Source organism: Poeciliopsis prolifica, unplaced genomic scaffold (genome assembly GCF_027474105.1).
Source record: "Poeciliopsis prolifica strain line A6 unplaced genomic scaffold, Auburn_PproV2 SCAFFOLD033, whole genome shotgun sequence".
Lineage (NCBI taxonomy): Eukaryota > Metazoa > Chordata > Actinopteri > Cyprinodontiformes > Poeciliidae > Poeciliopsis > Poeciliopsis prolifica.
In genome coordinates this window covers 3,709,132-3,727,172 of record NW_026562408.1, presented here as the reverse complement: position 1 = coordinate 3,727,172, position 18,041 = coordinate 3,709,132, and the positions used below count along the sequence as shown (strand labels likewise).

The window sequence follows — 18,041 nt, the reverse complement described above, 5'->3', positions numbered from 1 at the left end:
GATGTCTTTTTTCATTCATAGTTTATTAATTCCCATTTGCTCCCATAATAAAATAAATTCTGTATTTTAACAATCATGTTAGTTTATATTAGTTATCTCCTATCATTTCTTTAATTTTACAAAACCCACAATGTATATTTAACTGAGTGATTTATTTACAACTTGGAAGAACAAGAATCTATATTTGCAGACTGAAAACTTGATTGGTATGGAGGGGGTTATTTTGCAAACATTTCAACTGTTGTCACTAATTTTAGCTGAGTTAAATTAAAAAATTACTTGCTCCCTAATTGAAAAGTAAGACCACATGAAACACGTTTTAAGAAACGTGTCACTCAAATATTAATTATTCCTATAAGGTATCTGCTCATTCCTGAAAAATGTTTAAAACAATAACTACTTTTAAATGCATCAACAGTCTAAAGTGCTTGCTCATCACTTTGTTTCTGGGGTAACTGAGGTGGAGTCTCTGTTGCTTCTTCAAGATTATTTCCAGAATTGAAGATTTCTGCTTCAGCGCTCTTTACATCCATGTTGTTCTCCTCGTTCTCCGTCTTTTCATTCGAATCCTTTGCCTCTCCATTATCGTCTTTATCCCTACCTGTGTATGTTGCTTCAGTCTCCTGCGCTGGTCTCTGTTCATCTGATCCTGAAGGAGCAGCCTCTTCACAGCAGACTTGTTCTGACAGCGAAGAGGAGTTCATTGAGGTTACAGGGGAGAGAGATGGAGAAGTGCTGGGCGAGTCGTATGGGGAGAGGGAGAGAGGCACTTTGGGGGATATAGATGGGGACTGATAAGGTGAGAAGGATGGGGAAGAGCTGGGAGAGTAGCGAGGAGAGCGGGAATGACACGCTTTGGGGAAAAGAGGGGGGGCTCTTGGAGAAACTGATGGCGACTGGTAAGGAGAAAGCGAGGGAGTGTGGGTACTGACCGCAGAACAAGGCTGCATGTAATCATCCAAAAGATGCTCCATTATGGCTGGTAGCTGAGCTAAAGCCATTTCCTGTTTGATGTCGGCTTCAGTGTGGCCCATCTCGCTCTCTGCTTGGCCCTCTTCCTGTATCTCTGGCCAGACATAAAGATCTACTGATGGAGGCTGCTCAACCTGAAGTGTTCCTCCTTTGGATTTGATTCCTCCTCCTTTTAAATCTTTACATCTCGCTTTGGTTTTAGGCATGAGGGGTGGAGGAGGTGGCGGAGCAAGAGGAGGGGAGAGCGAGCTTGACGTCTCTGTGGAAACTCGAATCTTTAAGCTGCGTTTGAACATGCGCCTTCTGGAGAAAGCATTCTGTGACTGCAAGAAAAGAGGGTTGATGAAGCAAAGGACACCCTGACCGGAGCCGCAGTTCAGTTCTCTGGGGCTCCGTGTTGTGATTGGACAAAACTCCTGGAACAGAGTTGGATTTGAATCAGATTTAGTGCCGTTTGAGTGGGGTTCAGCTGCACTGAGCCGGTTCCCTACATCCAGTTGGAGAACACAGTCTGGCTCAGCTGCACAGCTAGTCTGTAGAAGAACAGGTGGTCCCGATGTTGCAACATCTGGATTCTCCTCTTTTCTGAGCTTTGGAGGATCCCGTGGCCCACGGACATTCAGATGGGAACGCCAGAATTCTGGAAAAGAATTGGGATTTTAAAGTGCACATTTCAGTTAATATCATTTAATACGTATTTGAATACAGTAGCTCTCAAAAGTGTTCACACCGCACACCATTTGATATGTACTTCTTTTTTTCCTTTAATATATCTTAATGTTTAGCTATTAACTATGTACTAACTTTTAAACTTTTTTTATTGTAAGTTTTTTCCCATTGCAACAGTTTAGCACTTTAATAGGGGTGTGTACAATTTCAAAATCCACCGTCTGTGGATGAGTTATGTAATTAAATCCCTTCTTCAAAGCTTCAGACAGTTAAAGAGTAGGTTGCAAAATCTGCTGTGAGGAAACGGGTAATTCCCTCACCAATTCCCATGTGGGAGATGGACTCGAGCTCCTTGTGTGATGACGCCTTTGCGATGGCTTCAGGAAGCTCCAGAGGAAACGGCAGCACATCCCTGAAATGCAAATGCAACATCCGATCACACAAGATGCTCCGGCACCTAAATACTTAATGATTAAAGATGCAATATAGTTTGGAAGAAGAAATTGATTGACACAAAACTAGAAAGGAACTTTGAGTTTCCCTTTTTTACCTGCTGACACAATAAAAGGAAATTAGTCGAGGGAGATCTGGAAAGCTGATGGCTGAACTCTCCAGGGACAAAGCTGTTGATAAGAAAAGTACAAAAACGTGTGACAGTGGTTAAAAATAGTTTACATATAACTAGCATTTAACAATTTCTGAAATAGTTATTTTTGTGAGACAAGACTGACAAAAACATGGGGTTAGAGATGGAATGATGTTCTTACTGGACTGCTCTTCCCTAATGCCGAACTCCTGAACAAACGACGGCACACTGTCATCTGCCAAACGAACACAGAGCACGTTCTTTTGGGATGTGCGGGACTTTCTTACCAGGAACGTCTGTAAGATGAAACTTGTTACTGAATCTCAGAGTCAGGTTGGTGAAATTACATGAATTAAATGTGTATAGTACAGTCAGTGAAAAAGTATTTTTCCCTTACAGGTTTATTCCTATTCAAGACAAACTCATTGACATCTATCAGTCAGGAAGACGTTTCAAATTTTTATTCTAATCTAGGTCATTGATCATAATTCAGCAACAAGACACAAACTGGGCAAAAAGCCAGTGTCTGTGGTTCAAGACAAAAACCACCAGAAAATATTTTAATGATCTCCAGGACATCTGGAAAAATGGTCTTTGGAGTGGCAATACAAAAGTAAAATTAAATTCAGGAAAAAGGATTCTACTGGGAGTAAACATTGTGGTAGGTTGATGTTCTCGGTCTGCTTTCTGTTTTAGGACCTAGAAAGCTGGAGCTCTGAATTCTGCTCACAGTCAGAAAATCCTTGAGAATATTATCTGGCCATTAATTTACCTTGAACTCAAACACACTTGGGTCATGAACAGTTTAAACAAGCCATACATGATTAAAAAAAATTGAAGTGACAAAAAAGCAAAATTGTGAGTGATCCGTGAATTGCCAAATTCTTATTTACAGTGCTCTGTGTGCATAACAAGAAAGTGTGCAGCATAGATTTGTGTCAGACCCCAGGAGGTTCCCTCTGCAGAATGTGCAGCGCGTTTGCTGGGTTGATGGACAGCTGCAGCCAGACAGGAACGGTAAGCAGGAGACGGTCCAACACGCTGATGCTTCTCAGGGAGCCCCTTCCTCTTTGAACCCCTAGGAGTTTATGCTTTGAATGCTGGGTGGGCTCCGGGAAATCATACAGAGGCTCCTCCTGCTGTGCCATCTGAAAACACACACTCACACATCAGTAACTGCACTGTTATTAGCTGTACCAGTAATGATCAGGCGGTCCCATTATATTATCAGAGTTGATTATGCCTTAGTCAATAAGATGGGTGAGACTGCTTCACAATGAGACACACACCTGCAAAGAAAATCTGTCTGGATTTGAACTGCAAGTTCAGACTTGGTCAACTGGAGCAGCTCTGTGAGAGAGAGAGCTTAATAAAATAGCAATTCAAGTCAAAGCCTAAACAGACAGAAAACTCTGACATCACATCATATTTCATAGTAAAACTTCGTGTTTTACTATCAGCATCTTTATTTCTATTCTGTTGAAACTCTACCGACAGCATGAAGGCCAACATCATTCTGACTGCGCAGCATGCGTTCCTAAAACTTCCACTCTGAAGAGTGGAAACGCTATCTTTTCCTCAAGCTCTAATCTTGCCATTTAAATCTGAACAACTCAAATATTAAGATTACCAGACTTTTTTCTGCTCAGATCCTGTTTTCTATCCTCTCGGGTTCCAGTTTATCGTGGCGTGCTCCATGTTCTTCCGTCTCCAAGTTTACAACCAAGAAAAGTCACTGCTCCTTCCACTCCGGCCTGTCATGACGTGCGCCTGCAGATCCACAAGAGTATGTGGCTCCTCCTTCCACCTGGAAGGAGGATGTCACCTGGAAACAAATCTCCTCTTACGGTCGTGTAAAAAATGAATAAAATAAATAAATAAAATAACAGAAAATAAGCCCTCGCACTACTGGTGGGATAGGCTATGGGTCTCACAACAGTCATTGATTGTGATTGACTTCGCCTGGATTCATTTGGTAAAATAGCGCCTCCTGCTGGTAACTCGACCTGAACAAGCAGGTTAGCGAGGGGGGCGGAGAAAAGGGGTAGGATAAATGAACGACAATTCAATAAAAATAATACTGCTGATACTTTTTATTTTACTTTATTTATTCATAATTTTTTTGTAATCTATTTTCTTTCCATAAGTGTTTGGAATATCTGAGAAAGAATATGCAAAATAACGTGTAAATTAGCTTAATGTATTCTTGCTTTCTGTTTTTTATATTCTTTTTATGACTTAAAACATGCGAAACAAACATGATTTGCTGTTCACGTGATCAAAACTAGATTTTTGCAACTATTTTTAATTTAATTCCTAAATACCCTCCTGTTTTTTTGTATTATGTATTGAGTGATGTGGCTTAATGGGTATTATGTATTGAGTGATGTGGCTTAATGAGTATTATTAAAGAAGGCTGGAAAGAGCATAATATGTTGGTTTGTTTCTGTCAATGCAATGGTGTAAATAACTGATTTATATGCAAAAATATTTGCTTTTATTGTATCTTCTTAGTTTTGGGGTATTGTTACTTTCCTGCAATACAATGGCAAGTCAGTGTGACCAGATCTCATTGGCTGTTAAACGAATGTTTACTTGAAAATATGAAGAACAAAATTTATACCCGAAAGAGTAAAAAAGAACTGTTATTAACTATTGTTGATGTTTTAAAATATCTCTACTGTTTTAGCTGTGGAAAAACTCAAAATAAAATCATTTTAAAACCTAACGTAGTTTAATTTTAATGTAGGTTACAGCTGGGCACGTTGTTGTGACGTTTTGTTTGTAACCCTTGACAAGTTTTTCTTCCAATAAACAAATAATCTTATTATTAGTTATTAAAACTACCCAACATCTGCGTTTTATGAAAGTGCTACGTCTTTTCTTTTTTTCCTCGAATAGCGTAACCGGATGTGACGTCTGAATCACGTCAGCTTACGACCGCGTTGGGTAAGCTATCTGCTCCATTTAGGCTTAAATGTTTGTCTGGTCTTTGATTTAAATACAGAAAAAACGAATATTTGTTCGGTATGTTTGTCTGTATGTGTTTTAAGCAAAATGTATTTAGTTTAAGCATACCGTTGCAAATTTATTCATATAACAGCACTGTTAGCTTTAGCTTGTACGGCTAACGCTGCATCATTAACGCTAGCGTTAAACAAAATGGCCAAGAGTTTTAGCTAACTGATGGTTGCATTTTTTGCCATGAACACGTCGTTTTGATTTCATCAATTTTAATTTTGGTCTCCTTTTATCTAGTTTATTTGTTTAATGGTATCCTTAGTACTTTCCTAAATCAATTTCCACTGCTAAAGTTAACGGTGATATTAGCTTAGCTTATTACACGCCTGCCAGAAAGCTACATCTTTGTAAATATTCGGACTCTTTTGGTACCACAAGTCTCTTTGAAGCGTTAAAAACCCCCAGAATGATACAATTGTGCCATTACATTATATTTCTGGAGAGTCGTGGGAAGTTAGCAAATGGGTAGCTAACGTTCGGCGGGGAATATCGAACCTAACGTCTTGTTCCAATAAATGCTGTTGTTCTTTTCCAGATGTCTGGTTGATACAGAGATGAGCGGTGAGAACGTGAAGCTGTTTGTGGGGAACCTTCCTTTAGATGCTACTCAAGATGAACTAAATAAGCTTTTCGCTCCTTATGGAGAAATCGACACATGTTCTTTGCTCAGACAGTATGCGTTCGTGACCCTGAAAGGGGAGGGCGCAGCAGACAGGTATGTAACTGTCCGTGATATTTGTAGTCAGAAATGGATTGGTGTTTTTGACGTGTCGAGATTTCAATAGACTGTTAACGTGTGGAAAGGCCATGAAGTTTTTTCCACCTTGGTTTAAATGAAACTTTGAAAAAATATTTTAATTACAGGTCAAATAATTTTAGGTAGCAATCTGTTAATAATCTCAGTTTTAGTTCGTGAAAACTCTTTTCTGGTATTGATCTATATTTGATTCGTAAATGTATGATTTAATTCAGTTTTGTTGTGTTATGCTGTGTCTATCCTACAAACCCATTGACTCAGGGAAACAACAAACTGAGTAAAAATTAATTTGCCCCCAGTCAACCAACCCTCCATTTACCATTGACTCATTTAGCATGAAAATGTTTGTATAAAAAGAGGTTTGGCTTAAAAATAGAAATTTCCATAGTTTAACAAAACCAGTTATCTGTTATGAAGCAAATTCTAAAGATTGTAGAATAATGTTGAAGCTCAGTAACCAGTAGGTGTAAAGGCACTGAAGTTATATGTCTGATCTTTGCTGAGTTTGTCCAAACTTCTGATGTTGGTTTCATTCCTTCAGGGCCATACGGCATCTGGATGGCAAAGAGTACCGAGGCAGGCCACTAGTTGTTGAAGAGTCGCGTGCCCGCCCGCCTAATTCCATTAAAGTGTTTGTAGGAAACATCAGCGCGACATGTTCAGCAGATGACCTCCATGGGCTTTTCTCAACCTTTGGAAGAGTTTTAGACTGTGATAAAGTCAAAGGTAAAGGTATATAAACCAGAATGGCCAATAATACTCAAAAGAAATACAAAAATAGTCAAACATTTGTGTCTTGTAAGCTGATGGCCACGAAATTTGTTTTGCAGCAAGATTATGCTCAAATGTTGGGTATGCATTCGTGCATATGGAGAGGAAGGAGGAGGCCCTGGCAGCTATCGAAGCTCTCAACGGGACCATGTTCAAGGGCCGTCAGCTGGCTGTGGAGCTTTCCAAAGCGCAACCTTTGATCAATCAGATTCCAGGGGGCGGAGATTCATCTGCAGGCGGAGGTGTTGCAACTGAAGATGAAGAATCCAGCTTTCTTTCTGTATTTAATAAAAATAATAATAAAATACAACCTTTCACACTTGTGATCTTTGCTTCTCGCTTCCAGGTGGCAGAGAGGGTCTTCTTCCACGTCCTCCTCCGTCACTTGAACATCACCAGAGTCAAGCAGCTGTGCTAGCTGCTGCCGCCGCTGCAGCCGCTGGCCTGCCCATACAAGTAACTAAAATAATAAAATAGAATTTTTAGTAGCGAATGAAATCTAATAGTTAAATAACTGTACACTTTCCATTTTATTTCAATACCATTTAGTCAAGTCAGATTGGAGTTTCATGTCTTTTTAATAATGTCCATAATTTTTCTTTCAGGTTCAACAAAGTGTCCATAACTCATTTTACAACACAACAACCTTTGACCCCACCTACGCTGCTCTCAAAGGCCTTACCAGTTCTAAGGGGGCAGATGGGGTGATATACGGTGCTCTTGCCAGCCAGGTGTATGGATCTGTTGCTGACCAGGTCTACCAAGAACTGGCCCATCACAATCCTGTGGCTGAAGAGGCAGAGCAACCTGCTGTTCCAGATCCCACAACGCTCTTCGAAGCAGCAAGAGCCAAGTTCTTTCAGGAAGGACAGAAGGCTAGCAAACTTTTGTATTAAAGCATGTTTTGTTAATACAGATTCTTAAAAAAACCCCAAACAGTTAGCCTAATTAATATTTCTTCATTACATTTGAATTCTAGGTTCTGGCAGAGCAGCAGGCAGGAAGAAAAGCAGCAGCAGCAGCTGCTACATCAGAAAACGAACGAGATCGCAGTCCAATCAGAGGAAACCGGGCCCCTCTTCTTCCTGACCCGGTTCCTGGTTCCTTTGCTCAGATACGCCCCAAACGACGCACGCTTCTGCCAACACCACCTGGAGTCTCTGAAGATGCAGCACCTGCCACCACTACGTCTGAAGGGGCGGATCCTGTTGCTAGGTAACGCATTCATTTACAGTGGAGCCTAAAGAAAATCAAATTTCTATCATATTGGAAGTCATCATTTACTGTTCCCACATACACTAGATCTTACCAAATAGTTTTGATTTAGTTTCTTGTGCAAATATTTTAGTACACTTGAAATAAGACAAATCAAACTTACTAGTAACTTGTCAGCAAAAATAGTTTCTTTTAAGTCAATAATTTATTAATATTGATGAAAAATGACTAATTATGTGTTAAATAATCTGCCAGTGGAACAAGACATCTATTATTTAACAGGATTTTCCCTCCAGGGTTGCAAGAAGCGCTGGTGATTTCCTCCATCAGTCATCGAGAGAAACATTTGGTCAAACAATAAATGTTTTCACAGTATAAGGAAAAATGTAATCCGCTAGCAGATTATTTCACTTATAAGTAGTTCTTTTCCATCAATATTAAAGAGTTATTAACTGAAAACAAGCTCCTGTTTGTTGCTGAAGTTTGTTTTGTTGTATTTCAATTGTACTAAGATATTTGTACTAGGAACTAGACAAAAATACTTGGCAAGAATTTGAGTTTTTGAAGTGTAAACTCGGAAGAAATAATCTTAAATTATCTAGGTCAAGCCAGAAGTTTTTTCAAGGGTTCTGAAATTCATTAAATATTTTCAGTATTTCGTAAGAGATGAGCTTTTTGTTGTTCTTTCTTTCCCTGCTCTTTTGACTTAGTACTCAACTTAAACTTGCTCTCCAGGTCATACTCAGAATACTACCAGCAAATGCATCAGTACCAACAGTATCAGCAGTATCAGCAACAGTACCAGTACCTCCAATACGCTTACACCAATCCTCCGCCACCACCGCCTCCTCCACCGGGCAGCGCTCAGACACAAGCCCCTCCCACCACCACCCCTGCACCGCCAGGGACTTACACAGCACCGCCAACTTATGCTTCAACAGACGCCTATGGAGCCCCAGGAGCATATGCCGCTTCAGGAGGTTACGATGCGTCGTCGGGGACCTACGACACTTCATCTGGGAATTACAATGCTTCTTCAGGAAGCTACGACGCCTCAGCAGGATATGACACGTCTGGAGGCTACGGTGCATCGGGAGCATATGATTCATCTGGAGCTTACCCAGCAACGGCAAACTACTCCACATCCACACCGTATGAGCAGACACCCGCACACGGGCAACCCACGCCCCAGCGTCACGATTACCCTTACCACACGCCAGAACCCCCTTACCGATAGTCCCACCCCTCCCCAACACACTCCATACACACTGCCAATGTGTGTGCTTACGTATATGTATTTACATGAGGGACAGTTTAAAAGAAAACTTGAACAGGAAGCCAGGTTGTATTCGAATGTGCTTTGCATTTTAAGCATCGTTTCTTTCTTGGCTAAATGTTTTTCCCATGATCGACCAGTTAGCAAGAAGATCTTTAAACACGTGGAGATAATTTGGCAATATTGGTCAGCTTTCAAAGTTTCTTTTAGATGTTGTGGCAGAACTGGTTCCTAGTTGACTGTTGCCGGGGACAAGGTTAGGTTGGAGGACGAATTTAGCATTTTTACTTTGTTGCTGGATCAAGGCCCCTTTTATACTTTTCATAGTTTCTTTTCCACAGATTTGTTTTGCTTAAATGTTACTCTGTGGTTTCCTTAGGGGATCCAGAATGTTGCATTTTTCCTCAATTACTTTGCCCAACAATTTATTAAATTGCCAGGGGAAGCTAAAATTAAAAAAAAATTAGTTGGTCAACAACAATCAACAAAATGTCAAATATTCTCTGAATACCAGTCCAAAACTGTACAAAAAATGGTTTCTAACAGTCTCTAAAGATTTATTGTCAGGGTTTATTCCAGAAAACTGTTGTAGTGTTGTGAGATTGGTGGGTGACCTGAGCTCAAACCTTTGTTTTGCAATCCTTGGATTAACTGAGTTTTAAGGTGTTCTTTTTCTGTTTATTCAGATAAGAGAAATACTTCTGAGTAGTATTTCCAAATCAAAGTCAGTCAGGGGGTTTGTCCTGTGACTTAAAGGTCACAGGACAAAAGCTAACATTTTTTCACCCAAAGTTATTAAATACATTAAAACTTATAATCCCCATTTGCAGTCCATAAATCAACCAATGGCATCTACTTTAATGCCCTAGGTCAGCTGAATAAAAATAAAATGATTAGGGATTGTGCTTTAGTGTTTTTAATGAGTACATTTTTTGTATCTTCATAACTACTACCTCTGTCAGATCCCTGGAGCACAAATTTTCTCCTTTGTGTTGTACATCTTAGAATAAAAAATGTGAATCGGCAGGTCAGAACGTATATAATAAAATTGGTGTTGAATATGAAAAGCTTGATGTTTTTCTAGCTGCAAATAATAGGAATTAAATGGTTTGAGAGGTAAATCTGACTTTTTGTTTTTGTTATTTTACAGAGAGAAATCAAGGTGATAGAGCTCACCATGAAGCTTTATGAAGAAAAGGTTTTGGCTGATGACAATTAGCTTCTGAGTTTTGCTTAATGAGCATTCATTTAAAAAGTGCTGATATATTTTGGCTTAGCCCGCTGTTAGTTTGATGTTGCACAGAAGGACTTGTTTGGACTGAAGTGGTTGCGTATCAATCAGATCCCATCAGCTGTCCCAGTATCAAAAAGGGATTTGTGAAAATTAAAAATTGAGTGAAACTTTGAATAGGTTGGTTAATTTGAACTTGTTTTCCTAAGGTGTTTACTTATTTTCCTTATATAAGACTGATGTTTGGTAGTAATAAAAACAAGAGATTGAATTTCATTGCGAGTTAGATAACACTTTAGAAATGGGAAGCTGCTTATTTTTGCTCCTTGGCTGACCTTGTAACTTCACAGTTTTGATCATTTGAGTGTTTTGGGCAGAAAATGGTGCCATCTGCCAGACGATGCTTCACTTTGTCCCTCATTTTGTGTCCACCAAAAGAGGGCACTTGCACCCACTTTGACAATTTTTTTTTAATGTAAATTTCAAAATTCTGCTAAGGAAATGTGTTTATTACATGACTTCATTAAAAATAATCTACCAGAAGCCACTTAATTATTTTGGTTTCATCAAGGGTCATTTAAATAATGAATTGGTCAAACTGCAGACCAGAACCAAAAATAAATAGCTATGTGTTGTAACACACAGTTTTTAGATATTAACATGCAGTTTAATTCAAGCATATTTTGACTATCACAATGTACTTGAAAAGTGGGGAATGAATTGATCTTTTGATTGGTTAATTATTTTTCTTCACCAGACCATTTACTTGTACAATAGGGGTCTGGTATTTTAGCTATTAAAGCATCAAATCAGAATCTTTGGATTCCATTAATTCATTTTCATTCTTTGGTAAAAATAAATTAAATACATTTACATCATTGCATAATTTTAGACTGTTGTTTGATAAACTTTTTTGTTGTGTACATATTTGAATTTGCAAAAGCCAGGAGTAACATCATTGAGCAAACATAGTGATTTAAAATTTCTATTAGTAGCTGTTTTTTCCTTTTTTCTCTCCTGTTGTCAGGTTCCCCTCCATTATAGAAAACATCAGAGCTATAAGGGAAATGTAAACTTTGGTACGTATGTATTGTACTGGTTTGAAGTTGAGATTGCAAAAATAGTTTACTACAGTCATCTTTTGAGAGAGATGTAGGATTATTTCTTCCGTTATATCTTGTGGTTTTATTTGGATGTTGACCAGATGGAAATGGAAATGAGGTGATGGAGAAGTTGTTTGCTCCAGCGGCAGTGTGAAGGGCAGATAATGTTTTTTTTCTCGGCTGTTTTCACCAGAGCACACCTTTTTATTTGAAGTCAAAACAAGGATTTGTTTTATTCTGGAATCCCTATCACAGTTAAATAACAGCTTAACTCAAAATGGAATTTTTTTTTCTTTGACGCATCAAAAACAGACCAAACATGCTAATTTACTGTCGTTTCACAGCATCCATCTCGTTTTTCATGGGACACCTGAACTGACAGTTTTAGGTTCAAATGACACATAGCAACTCAACATTTCCACATTATTCCACCTTCTCCATGTGAACTGTTAGTTGCATGCATTGTTGTTGCTGCTGCTCCAGCCACCTTCTTCCTCTTGCTGATTATTGCAGCTAGAGTGGGAGGGAGCCAAACTGAGCCCTTGCCCTGGACGTACGCCGCACGCAGCTGTAGAGTGGGATGGGGGAAACAGCAGCGTTAGGCCTGAAACTGCTGTGGACGATGGGGGTGTCCCCCCACTAAAGGTAAACACTCAGACCACACACTCCTGCCCCGGCCCGAAACACGTGAACACACTCACAAGCACATATTTCTTGACTTAACAGCATCAGCTATGTCCATGCTCACTATTCCTTTTTTCCTGTTTTTGGGATTTTAATTTGTCAGGATACCTGGAAAAATTTCCCCTGTCTTTTTTTTTTTTTTTTCTTGATTTTTTTTTTTTTTTAATGGGAGAGAATCTTTTTTTTTTCTCCTCTGGTTTTCCGGCTTAGATTTCTTCAAGCATACTGAGCGATACATTCCTGTTTCTGACTTGAAAAGTCACATAATTCTTTGAGGACATTTATACCACCTTTATATTTAATCTGACCGTTTTGAGCTGCCATTTTGTTTTTACTGCTACCTGCCACTTAAAGAATACCAAAACCAGATTTGGGACATTTCAGTGGGATGGAATGTTTTAGGTTTTATAAATGTGACCCGGCGGCCACTTTGGGGTTAAGTGCCTTGATGAAGAGCCCTCCATTTCAGAGTTGAATAACCTGGCTCAGGATCGGTTGCTGGTTCGACGCTAGACTCCCCGTCTCCTAAAAACAGTTTTTTTGATGCCACTTTCAACTTGTAAGAATGACAATGAACACGAATTCTACCATGTTGTTTTAAATTACATTTTGTCCTTTTTGTTCTTTGAAATGTTTCATTATCAATAAATGAATTCCAACCAAGCTGTATTATTTTTTGTGTGTATATTTGTAAAGCTTGTGCTTTGACAGGAATAACTCGGAGATGAACATCAGGTGATGTTTTTATTCAATTTTCTTCCAAAAAAACATTTATTTATCTCTTTATAGATAAAAAAACAAACAATCCAAACCTGATGGTAATCTGATCACTTTAATACTAAAAAAAAAAATTGCTGGAAGAAATTTAAATGAGAACCTACTCCCTGCAAGGAAGAGTTTGTCATAGACACTGCTGAGTTCCAAGCACTCAACAACAATGAACAGCTAATGGACACAAGGGGGCTGAATGAGTATTGAATGCAGTATAAACAAATGGTATGCTGAGGTAATAAGATGAAAAAAGGTAAGATGAAAAACTATACAGAATGGGGCATTGACTCAGCAACATGAAAATGCAGCAGTTTCCAATAAAAGCAAGTCAGGCATCCAGCAGCCAGACAAACAGGAAAGTCTGAAGTTATTTCCCTTTCAAACAAACAATGTTCCTATGGGACTTTTTTTGAAATACTCTCAACTAGGTTTGTATAGTCATCTGTTGCATACTTATAAAATTACATTTTATAATTTTTCACAAAGCAAAATAATGGAATTGCTTAAAAAACATGTAACGGAGTATTTTTATTGAATTGGTATTTCATTATGCTCACCTTTAGTTGAGCTCATTTAACAGGAAATATTAATTATTTTGAGAGACCCAGCCAAAATCCTGACTTGTGCTGGTTGAACCGATCTGTAGAAGGACTCTACGATGAGTTTATCCAACATTACTAGAACTTAAACACGCAATGGCCACTTTATTAGGCACATTGTACAATGAAATGTGGCAAACAAGCAAGTTAATTGCAGGGCAGCAACTCAATGTATTTATGCATCTAGACATCTGAAGCGATTTGTTGAAGGGGTTAAAGTTGACTTTGAATTTGGCATAATAGTTGGTGTCAGGTTGGGTTCCTGAGTATTTCAGGAAGCGCTGATCCTGGAATTTCCATGCACAACCCTCTCTTTGGTTAAAAGCAAAAATATCCATCATGAGTTGTGGTTGGACACAAAAAAGCATTTGTGATGAATGGCTTGACCGGTTTAAGGTGTTAGAAAGGCAAAAATAATTAAAATAGCTGCCTGTTGGAACACCGGCAAACAAAATCTCTGAACCTCAATGTAAAGAGTCACAGTAGCAGAAGACCACTTCTGTCAGCTGAGAACAGAAAAGCTGATGCTACAATGAGGCCCATTTTCTCCAAAAACTTAAATTGATAGTTCTGAATGTTTATGGGGTGTACAACATTATACTAGTTAGTTGTACCTAATAAAGTGGCTGATGTGTGGTTTTCATTAGTTAGTATGGTATTTGATTTTGTTCATCTAGTTTTCCCCAAGATTACCTAACCCCTAGCAGATTTTAAAGTAATCTTAATTTTGCCAAAATGTCTCCTGACTGAAAATACTAATAATTTTGAGTGACCTAGTCAAAGTCCTGACTCCAAACTATCTGAAGAGTAAAAGAGGGTAAAGATGCACTTCAAGAAAAAACCCTGAATTGTCCAAAAAGTTGGCTATCAATCTTTTAAGATGTTATTTTCTATAACTAAAATAATGTTTTTGCTGAACGAAAGTGATGCCAAACTCAGTAGTTAATGCAATTTTCCTGATTTGCTTTGTCTTCATTGTTAAAGCAAACTGAAAGCTTCCAGTGAATGATTTCTGGAAACCACTGCATTGTGGAAGATGGCTGGGATTTTGGTTTTTTATGGTAGACAGGACGACACCCAAACACTTTGAAACACCACACAACGTGAACCAGACCAAACACGTGTTACAGTACTTTGAACCACAAACCTCCCAAGATACTGCTGGCTTGATATGAAAAAGGAGCGAGCATTCAAACACACGTATTGAAAATAGCAACGCTTTAATAAAGAGCCATTTTTACAAGACTGCAATGTCTAGCTAGTTAGGTGGTAACCGGCATTGACATCCATGGCGTTTTAGAGATGCAGTTGTGGTAACTGGGTTTGAAGTTTGATGGGTTACTTGCAAGTTGCATTGATCCATGCGAGGCAACCTTCAAACAGTTACAGACTCTACATCGTAAAACAGCTGATGATGAATGTCAAGAGGTAAGTTTAAAAAAAAGAAGTCTCAATGAGGAAGTTCATTTTCCAAACACACCGGTAAGAATGAGTTCACACTATGGTCATGCTTTTACCGGGCACACAAGCCAATAAAAAGACGACACATAATCATGCAAAAGAGACAGTTTTGTTTGTCTTTAGAAAATAAAAGAACCAAACCAAAAAAAAAAATCCTTGGAGTTCTGATATCATCCATCCTTAGTGACCTTGGATAAGAAGCTGCGCTTTGATGATGACTTTGGTGCAAAAAATGTTCCTGTTTCAAAGAGGACAGACCCCGTCCTGTCCTCTTTTTTTCAATGAAGACACTCTTGGTATTGACCAGTTGTGATAGTTTACCCCTGACCCCTCCCACCCACCCTCTTCCACCTTGAGATGGACACAAAGAGCACAAACATCGACCCAAGCCCATCCCTGGATGATGACACCTTCAAAAATACAACCATTCAAACACAGATACAGCAATAAATTGTCCAACATACAGTAAGTCATCCAATGGGGGCTTTGATCACGTTCACAGAGAGCACGGCTAAAAACACATGAACAGCATTACCTATATACAGTGGGGACACAGTAACAGTCACATCCCAGGGTGGCTTGAGTTGTGGAGCTGAATAACTCATTGAATAAAGTTTTCAGCTGAAGAAGAAGGACAAACCACTGGAACAAGAATGATGGTGGAGTGTAACAACAGCTGAACTTGTCAAATAGGTGAAACCTCACAACATATGCCTGCTTGGTGATGATTTCTAACACAAGTCTCTGCTGGTAATAGAGTCTTAGGTGCAGGGAGCCTGGTATGGGCTGATTTTTAACCTTCAATCACAGTACACTAACGTACGTTTGGTCTTCTCTGAAGATTTGGTTAGAAATAACCCGCCGTCTGAAGAGTTCAGTTTGACTGTACTCAGCAGGCGAACAATCCACCTACAGCTGATGTGTTGTACAGACTCAGACACTGTCACAAGAACACTCAATGCTAAGTTAGTACACACTACCATCTCGCTTAGAGACCCTCCATCTCTAACCGAGGAACATGACCCTGTTAATCTCTATGCGAAGGCATGTGCACACAAACACACAAAGTACATGTACATGGAACAGACACAATCAATAGAAAACGACTTCACCCCCAATCAATTATTGCCCCTTTTCACTGTACATCCCAGCAATGATTTTAAGGTTTTTGTGCAGCAGAGCATTGTTCCTTCTTCGAAGGTTTGTGCTATAAATATATGTATATATATATCATCAGACTGTGTCTGTCTTGACCTTGGATCTGCCAGAAAATCCACATTAGCATTTAATGCCTCATTAAGGCTCCTCGTCCCGGCTGTCTGGATTGATCTGTGCGCCATCACTGCAGGCGTTAGCAGGGTTGTGATCAGAAGACATTACCCTCGGCCGCTTTCGGATGGTTGGGTGTTCACTGGACTTCTCGCAATGACCTTAAGCTGTCCTGTTTGTATACGATAAGACTTCAAGAACCCAAGTCTTCTCGGTAAAGGTTACACAAAGACCGAAGTGCTTGCCCCAAATCCAGTTTTTCTGAGGTGAACAAGACTTAAAATTTAACTAATTTAGGAGAGAGAAAATTAAACAATTTTTGACTGATTAGACTGAAAATCCCCTTCTATGTTTCACTATTAGAGCAGTACAGGTATACAAGAGAAGGTTAAAAAACAAGCAGGAAAAATAAAAAATAATTCTATACAGAGAAAACATGGACAAACAAATTACAGTGTTGAAAAAAGCTTCTAAACAGACTGAAGATGTGAAAAAAGACAGTTAATGAGGTTTCACAATATCACACAGTTGCAGAAGGGGAAACAAAGAAGGAAACATTGTGTACAGTAAGTCCCCAAGTAGCAAAGTTAGTATGAGAGGTCTGTTTACATCCAAATGCAATAGCTGGGTCTGGCTCAGTGCTTTCATCGGTTAGTTCCAGTGCAGTAACACATTGGCACCCGGCAACATAGTCATGACATCAGGTACCAAAAGATAATTTACACACACACACAAAGTTCAAACTCTAAAGAGATATGTCCATAGACAACCACACAGGCATACCCCCCCAAAAAATCATTGTTTTACGCATTTAAGAACAAATGATCAAAGATGCCGCTCACTGAAATGTAGAAAAAAAAGCTAACACCCGCAAGCATTCAAATCACTTGTGACTTCAAATGATGGTGACAAGCAATCAGGAACCAATCTTAACAAGATGCTAGAATCATCTACACAGAAACACACCCTTGGCAAAAGTTCACATTGAGTAAAGTGCCAGCAAATGATCGAATCAGAGAAAGAGATGCTTGCCCTCCAAGTTTGACTCAGATGTTGGATAGGGAGAGATGTGGGTAAGTTTTCATACTGGTTATTAACAGGAGGGGTGGCTCAGGAGAAGGTGAAGAACCTCCGTATAGCTGTCAGTCTCTGCTATGTCAGCATAGGCTGTGATTGCCATTAGAAAAGGCCAAACAAAGATAAGCTGGGCTGAACTGATGAGGAGGCTCCGATGCTCCAGGGTTGTACTGGGTTAAGGACAGACAAATCAGTAGCCACATGGAGAATAGAGGGTGAAGTGACAATAAATTGACATCAGCATTTCATCTTCTATTAATCCTCCGCTCCGGTCCTCCAATCCCCTCGTCGTTCTTTCTTCCTCCTGCACTGGATTTGGTTCTGTATTTGTTTGCCATCAGCTCTTTCTTTTCCATCTTTCTCTTGCCTCTTCTCTTTCAGCTTTGCTGCTATGGTTACAACATCATCTCTACATGAAATGCATCTGCAGAAGGCAAAGAGGAGAAATGAGAGTAATTCAGTCCAACAAAACACCTCATCAGGCTTTCAGGCAACTATTGATATCGATGAACACATTCCTTGCTGCAGTGCCAGGAAAACGTGCGACATAACGCATTTCTAAACATTTAAAAATGTTAC

The 18,041-nt window shown here is 39.3% G+C and overlaps 3 protein-coding genes across 12 annotated transcripts in view; 1 reads left to right on the top strand and 2 right to left on the bottom strand.

The window, feature by feature from the left end:
* Positions 1 to 4: 4 nt before the first annotated feature.
* Positions 5 to 4,080, bottom strand: LOC129373600 (ras and Rab interactor 1-like). 4 transcript variants are annotated; one of them, XM_055051615.1, is made up of 7 exons: positions 3,858 to 4,080; positions 3,517 to 3,577; positions 3,172 to 3,375; positions 2,409 to 2,523; positions 2,192 to 2,264; positions 1,962 to 2,053; positions 5 to 1,612 (listed from the first exon to the last, which is right to left on the bottom strand). In XM_055051615.1, exons 3-7 carry the CDS (start codon positions 3,373 to 3,375, stop codon positions 420 to 422), a joined length of 1,677 nt encoding a protein of 558 aa, XP_054907590.1. In that variant the 5' UTR covers positions 3,517 to 3,577; positions 3,858 to 4,080; the 3' UTR covers positions 5 to 419. The 4 variants fall into 4 exon arrangements, with proteins under 4 accessions (XP_054907590.1, XP_054907591.1, XP_054907589.1 ...); XM_055051616.1 differs by having other exon boundaries at positions 3,863 to 4,080; XM_055051614.1 differs by lacking the exon at positions 3,517 to 3,577.
* A 1,061-nt stretch (positions 4,081 to 5,141) lies between these two features.
* Positions 5,142 to 12,942, top strand: LOC129373402 (RNA-binding protein 4-like). 4 transcript variants are annotated; one of them, XM_055051290.1, is made up of 9 exons: positions 5,189 to 5,254; positions 5,784 to 5,963; positions 6,547 to 6,737; positions 6,836 to 7,018; positions 7,123 to 7,232; positions 7,382 to 7,651; positions 7,756 to 7,991; positions 8,727 to 9,143; positions 12,115 to 12,942. In XM_055051290.1, exons 2-9 carry the CDS (start codon positions 5,803 to 5,805, stop codon positions 12,116 to 12,118), a joined length of 1,572 nt encoding a protein of 523 aa, XP_054907265.1. In that variant the 5' UTR covers positions 5,189 to 5,254; positions 5,784 to 5,802; the 3' UTR covers positions 12,119 to 12,942. The 4 variants fall into 4 exon arrangements, with proteins under 4 accessions (XP_054907263.1, XP_054907265.1, XP_054907264.1 ...); XM_055051288.1 differs by lacking the exon at positions 5,189 to 5,254 and adding an exon at positions 5,142 to 5,176 and having other exon boundaries at positions 8,727 to 12,942; XM_055051289.1 differs by having other exon boundaries at positions 6,547 to 6,731; positions 8,727 to 12,942.
* Positions 12,943 to 14,856: 1,914 nt separating this feature from the next.
* LOC129373401 (phosphatidylinositol-binding clathrin assembly protein-like) overlaps positions 14,857 to 18,041 on the bottom strand; it is a 30,597-nt gene continuing 27,412 nt past the window's right edge. For all 4 annotated transcript variants that reach the window (XM_055051285.1, XM_055051282.1, XM_055051283.1 and 1 more), the window contains one exon: positions 14,857 to 17,886. In XM_055051285.1, coding sequence (XP_054907260.1) covers positions 17,872 to 17,886 — 15 coding nt within the window. In that variant the 3' untranslated portion in view covers positions 14,857 to 17,871. The remainder of the gene's footprint in view (positions 17,887 to 18,041) is intronic.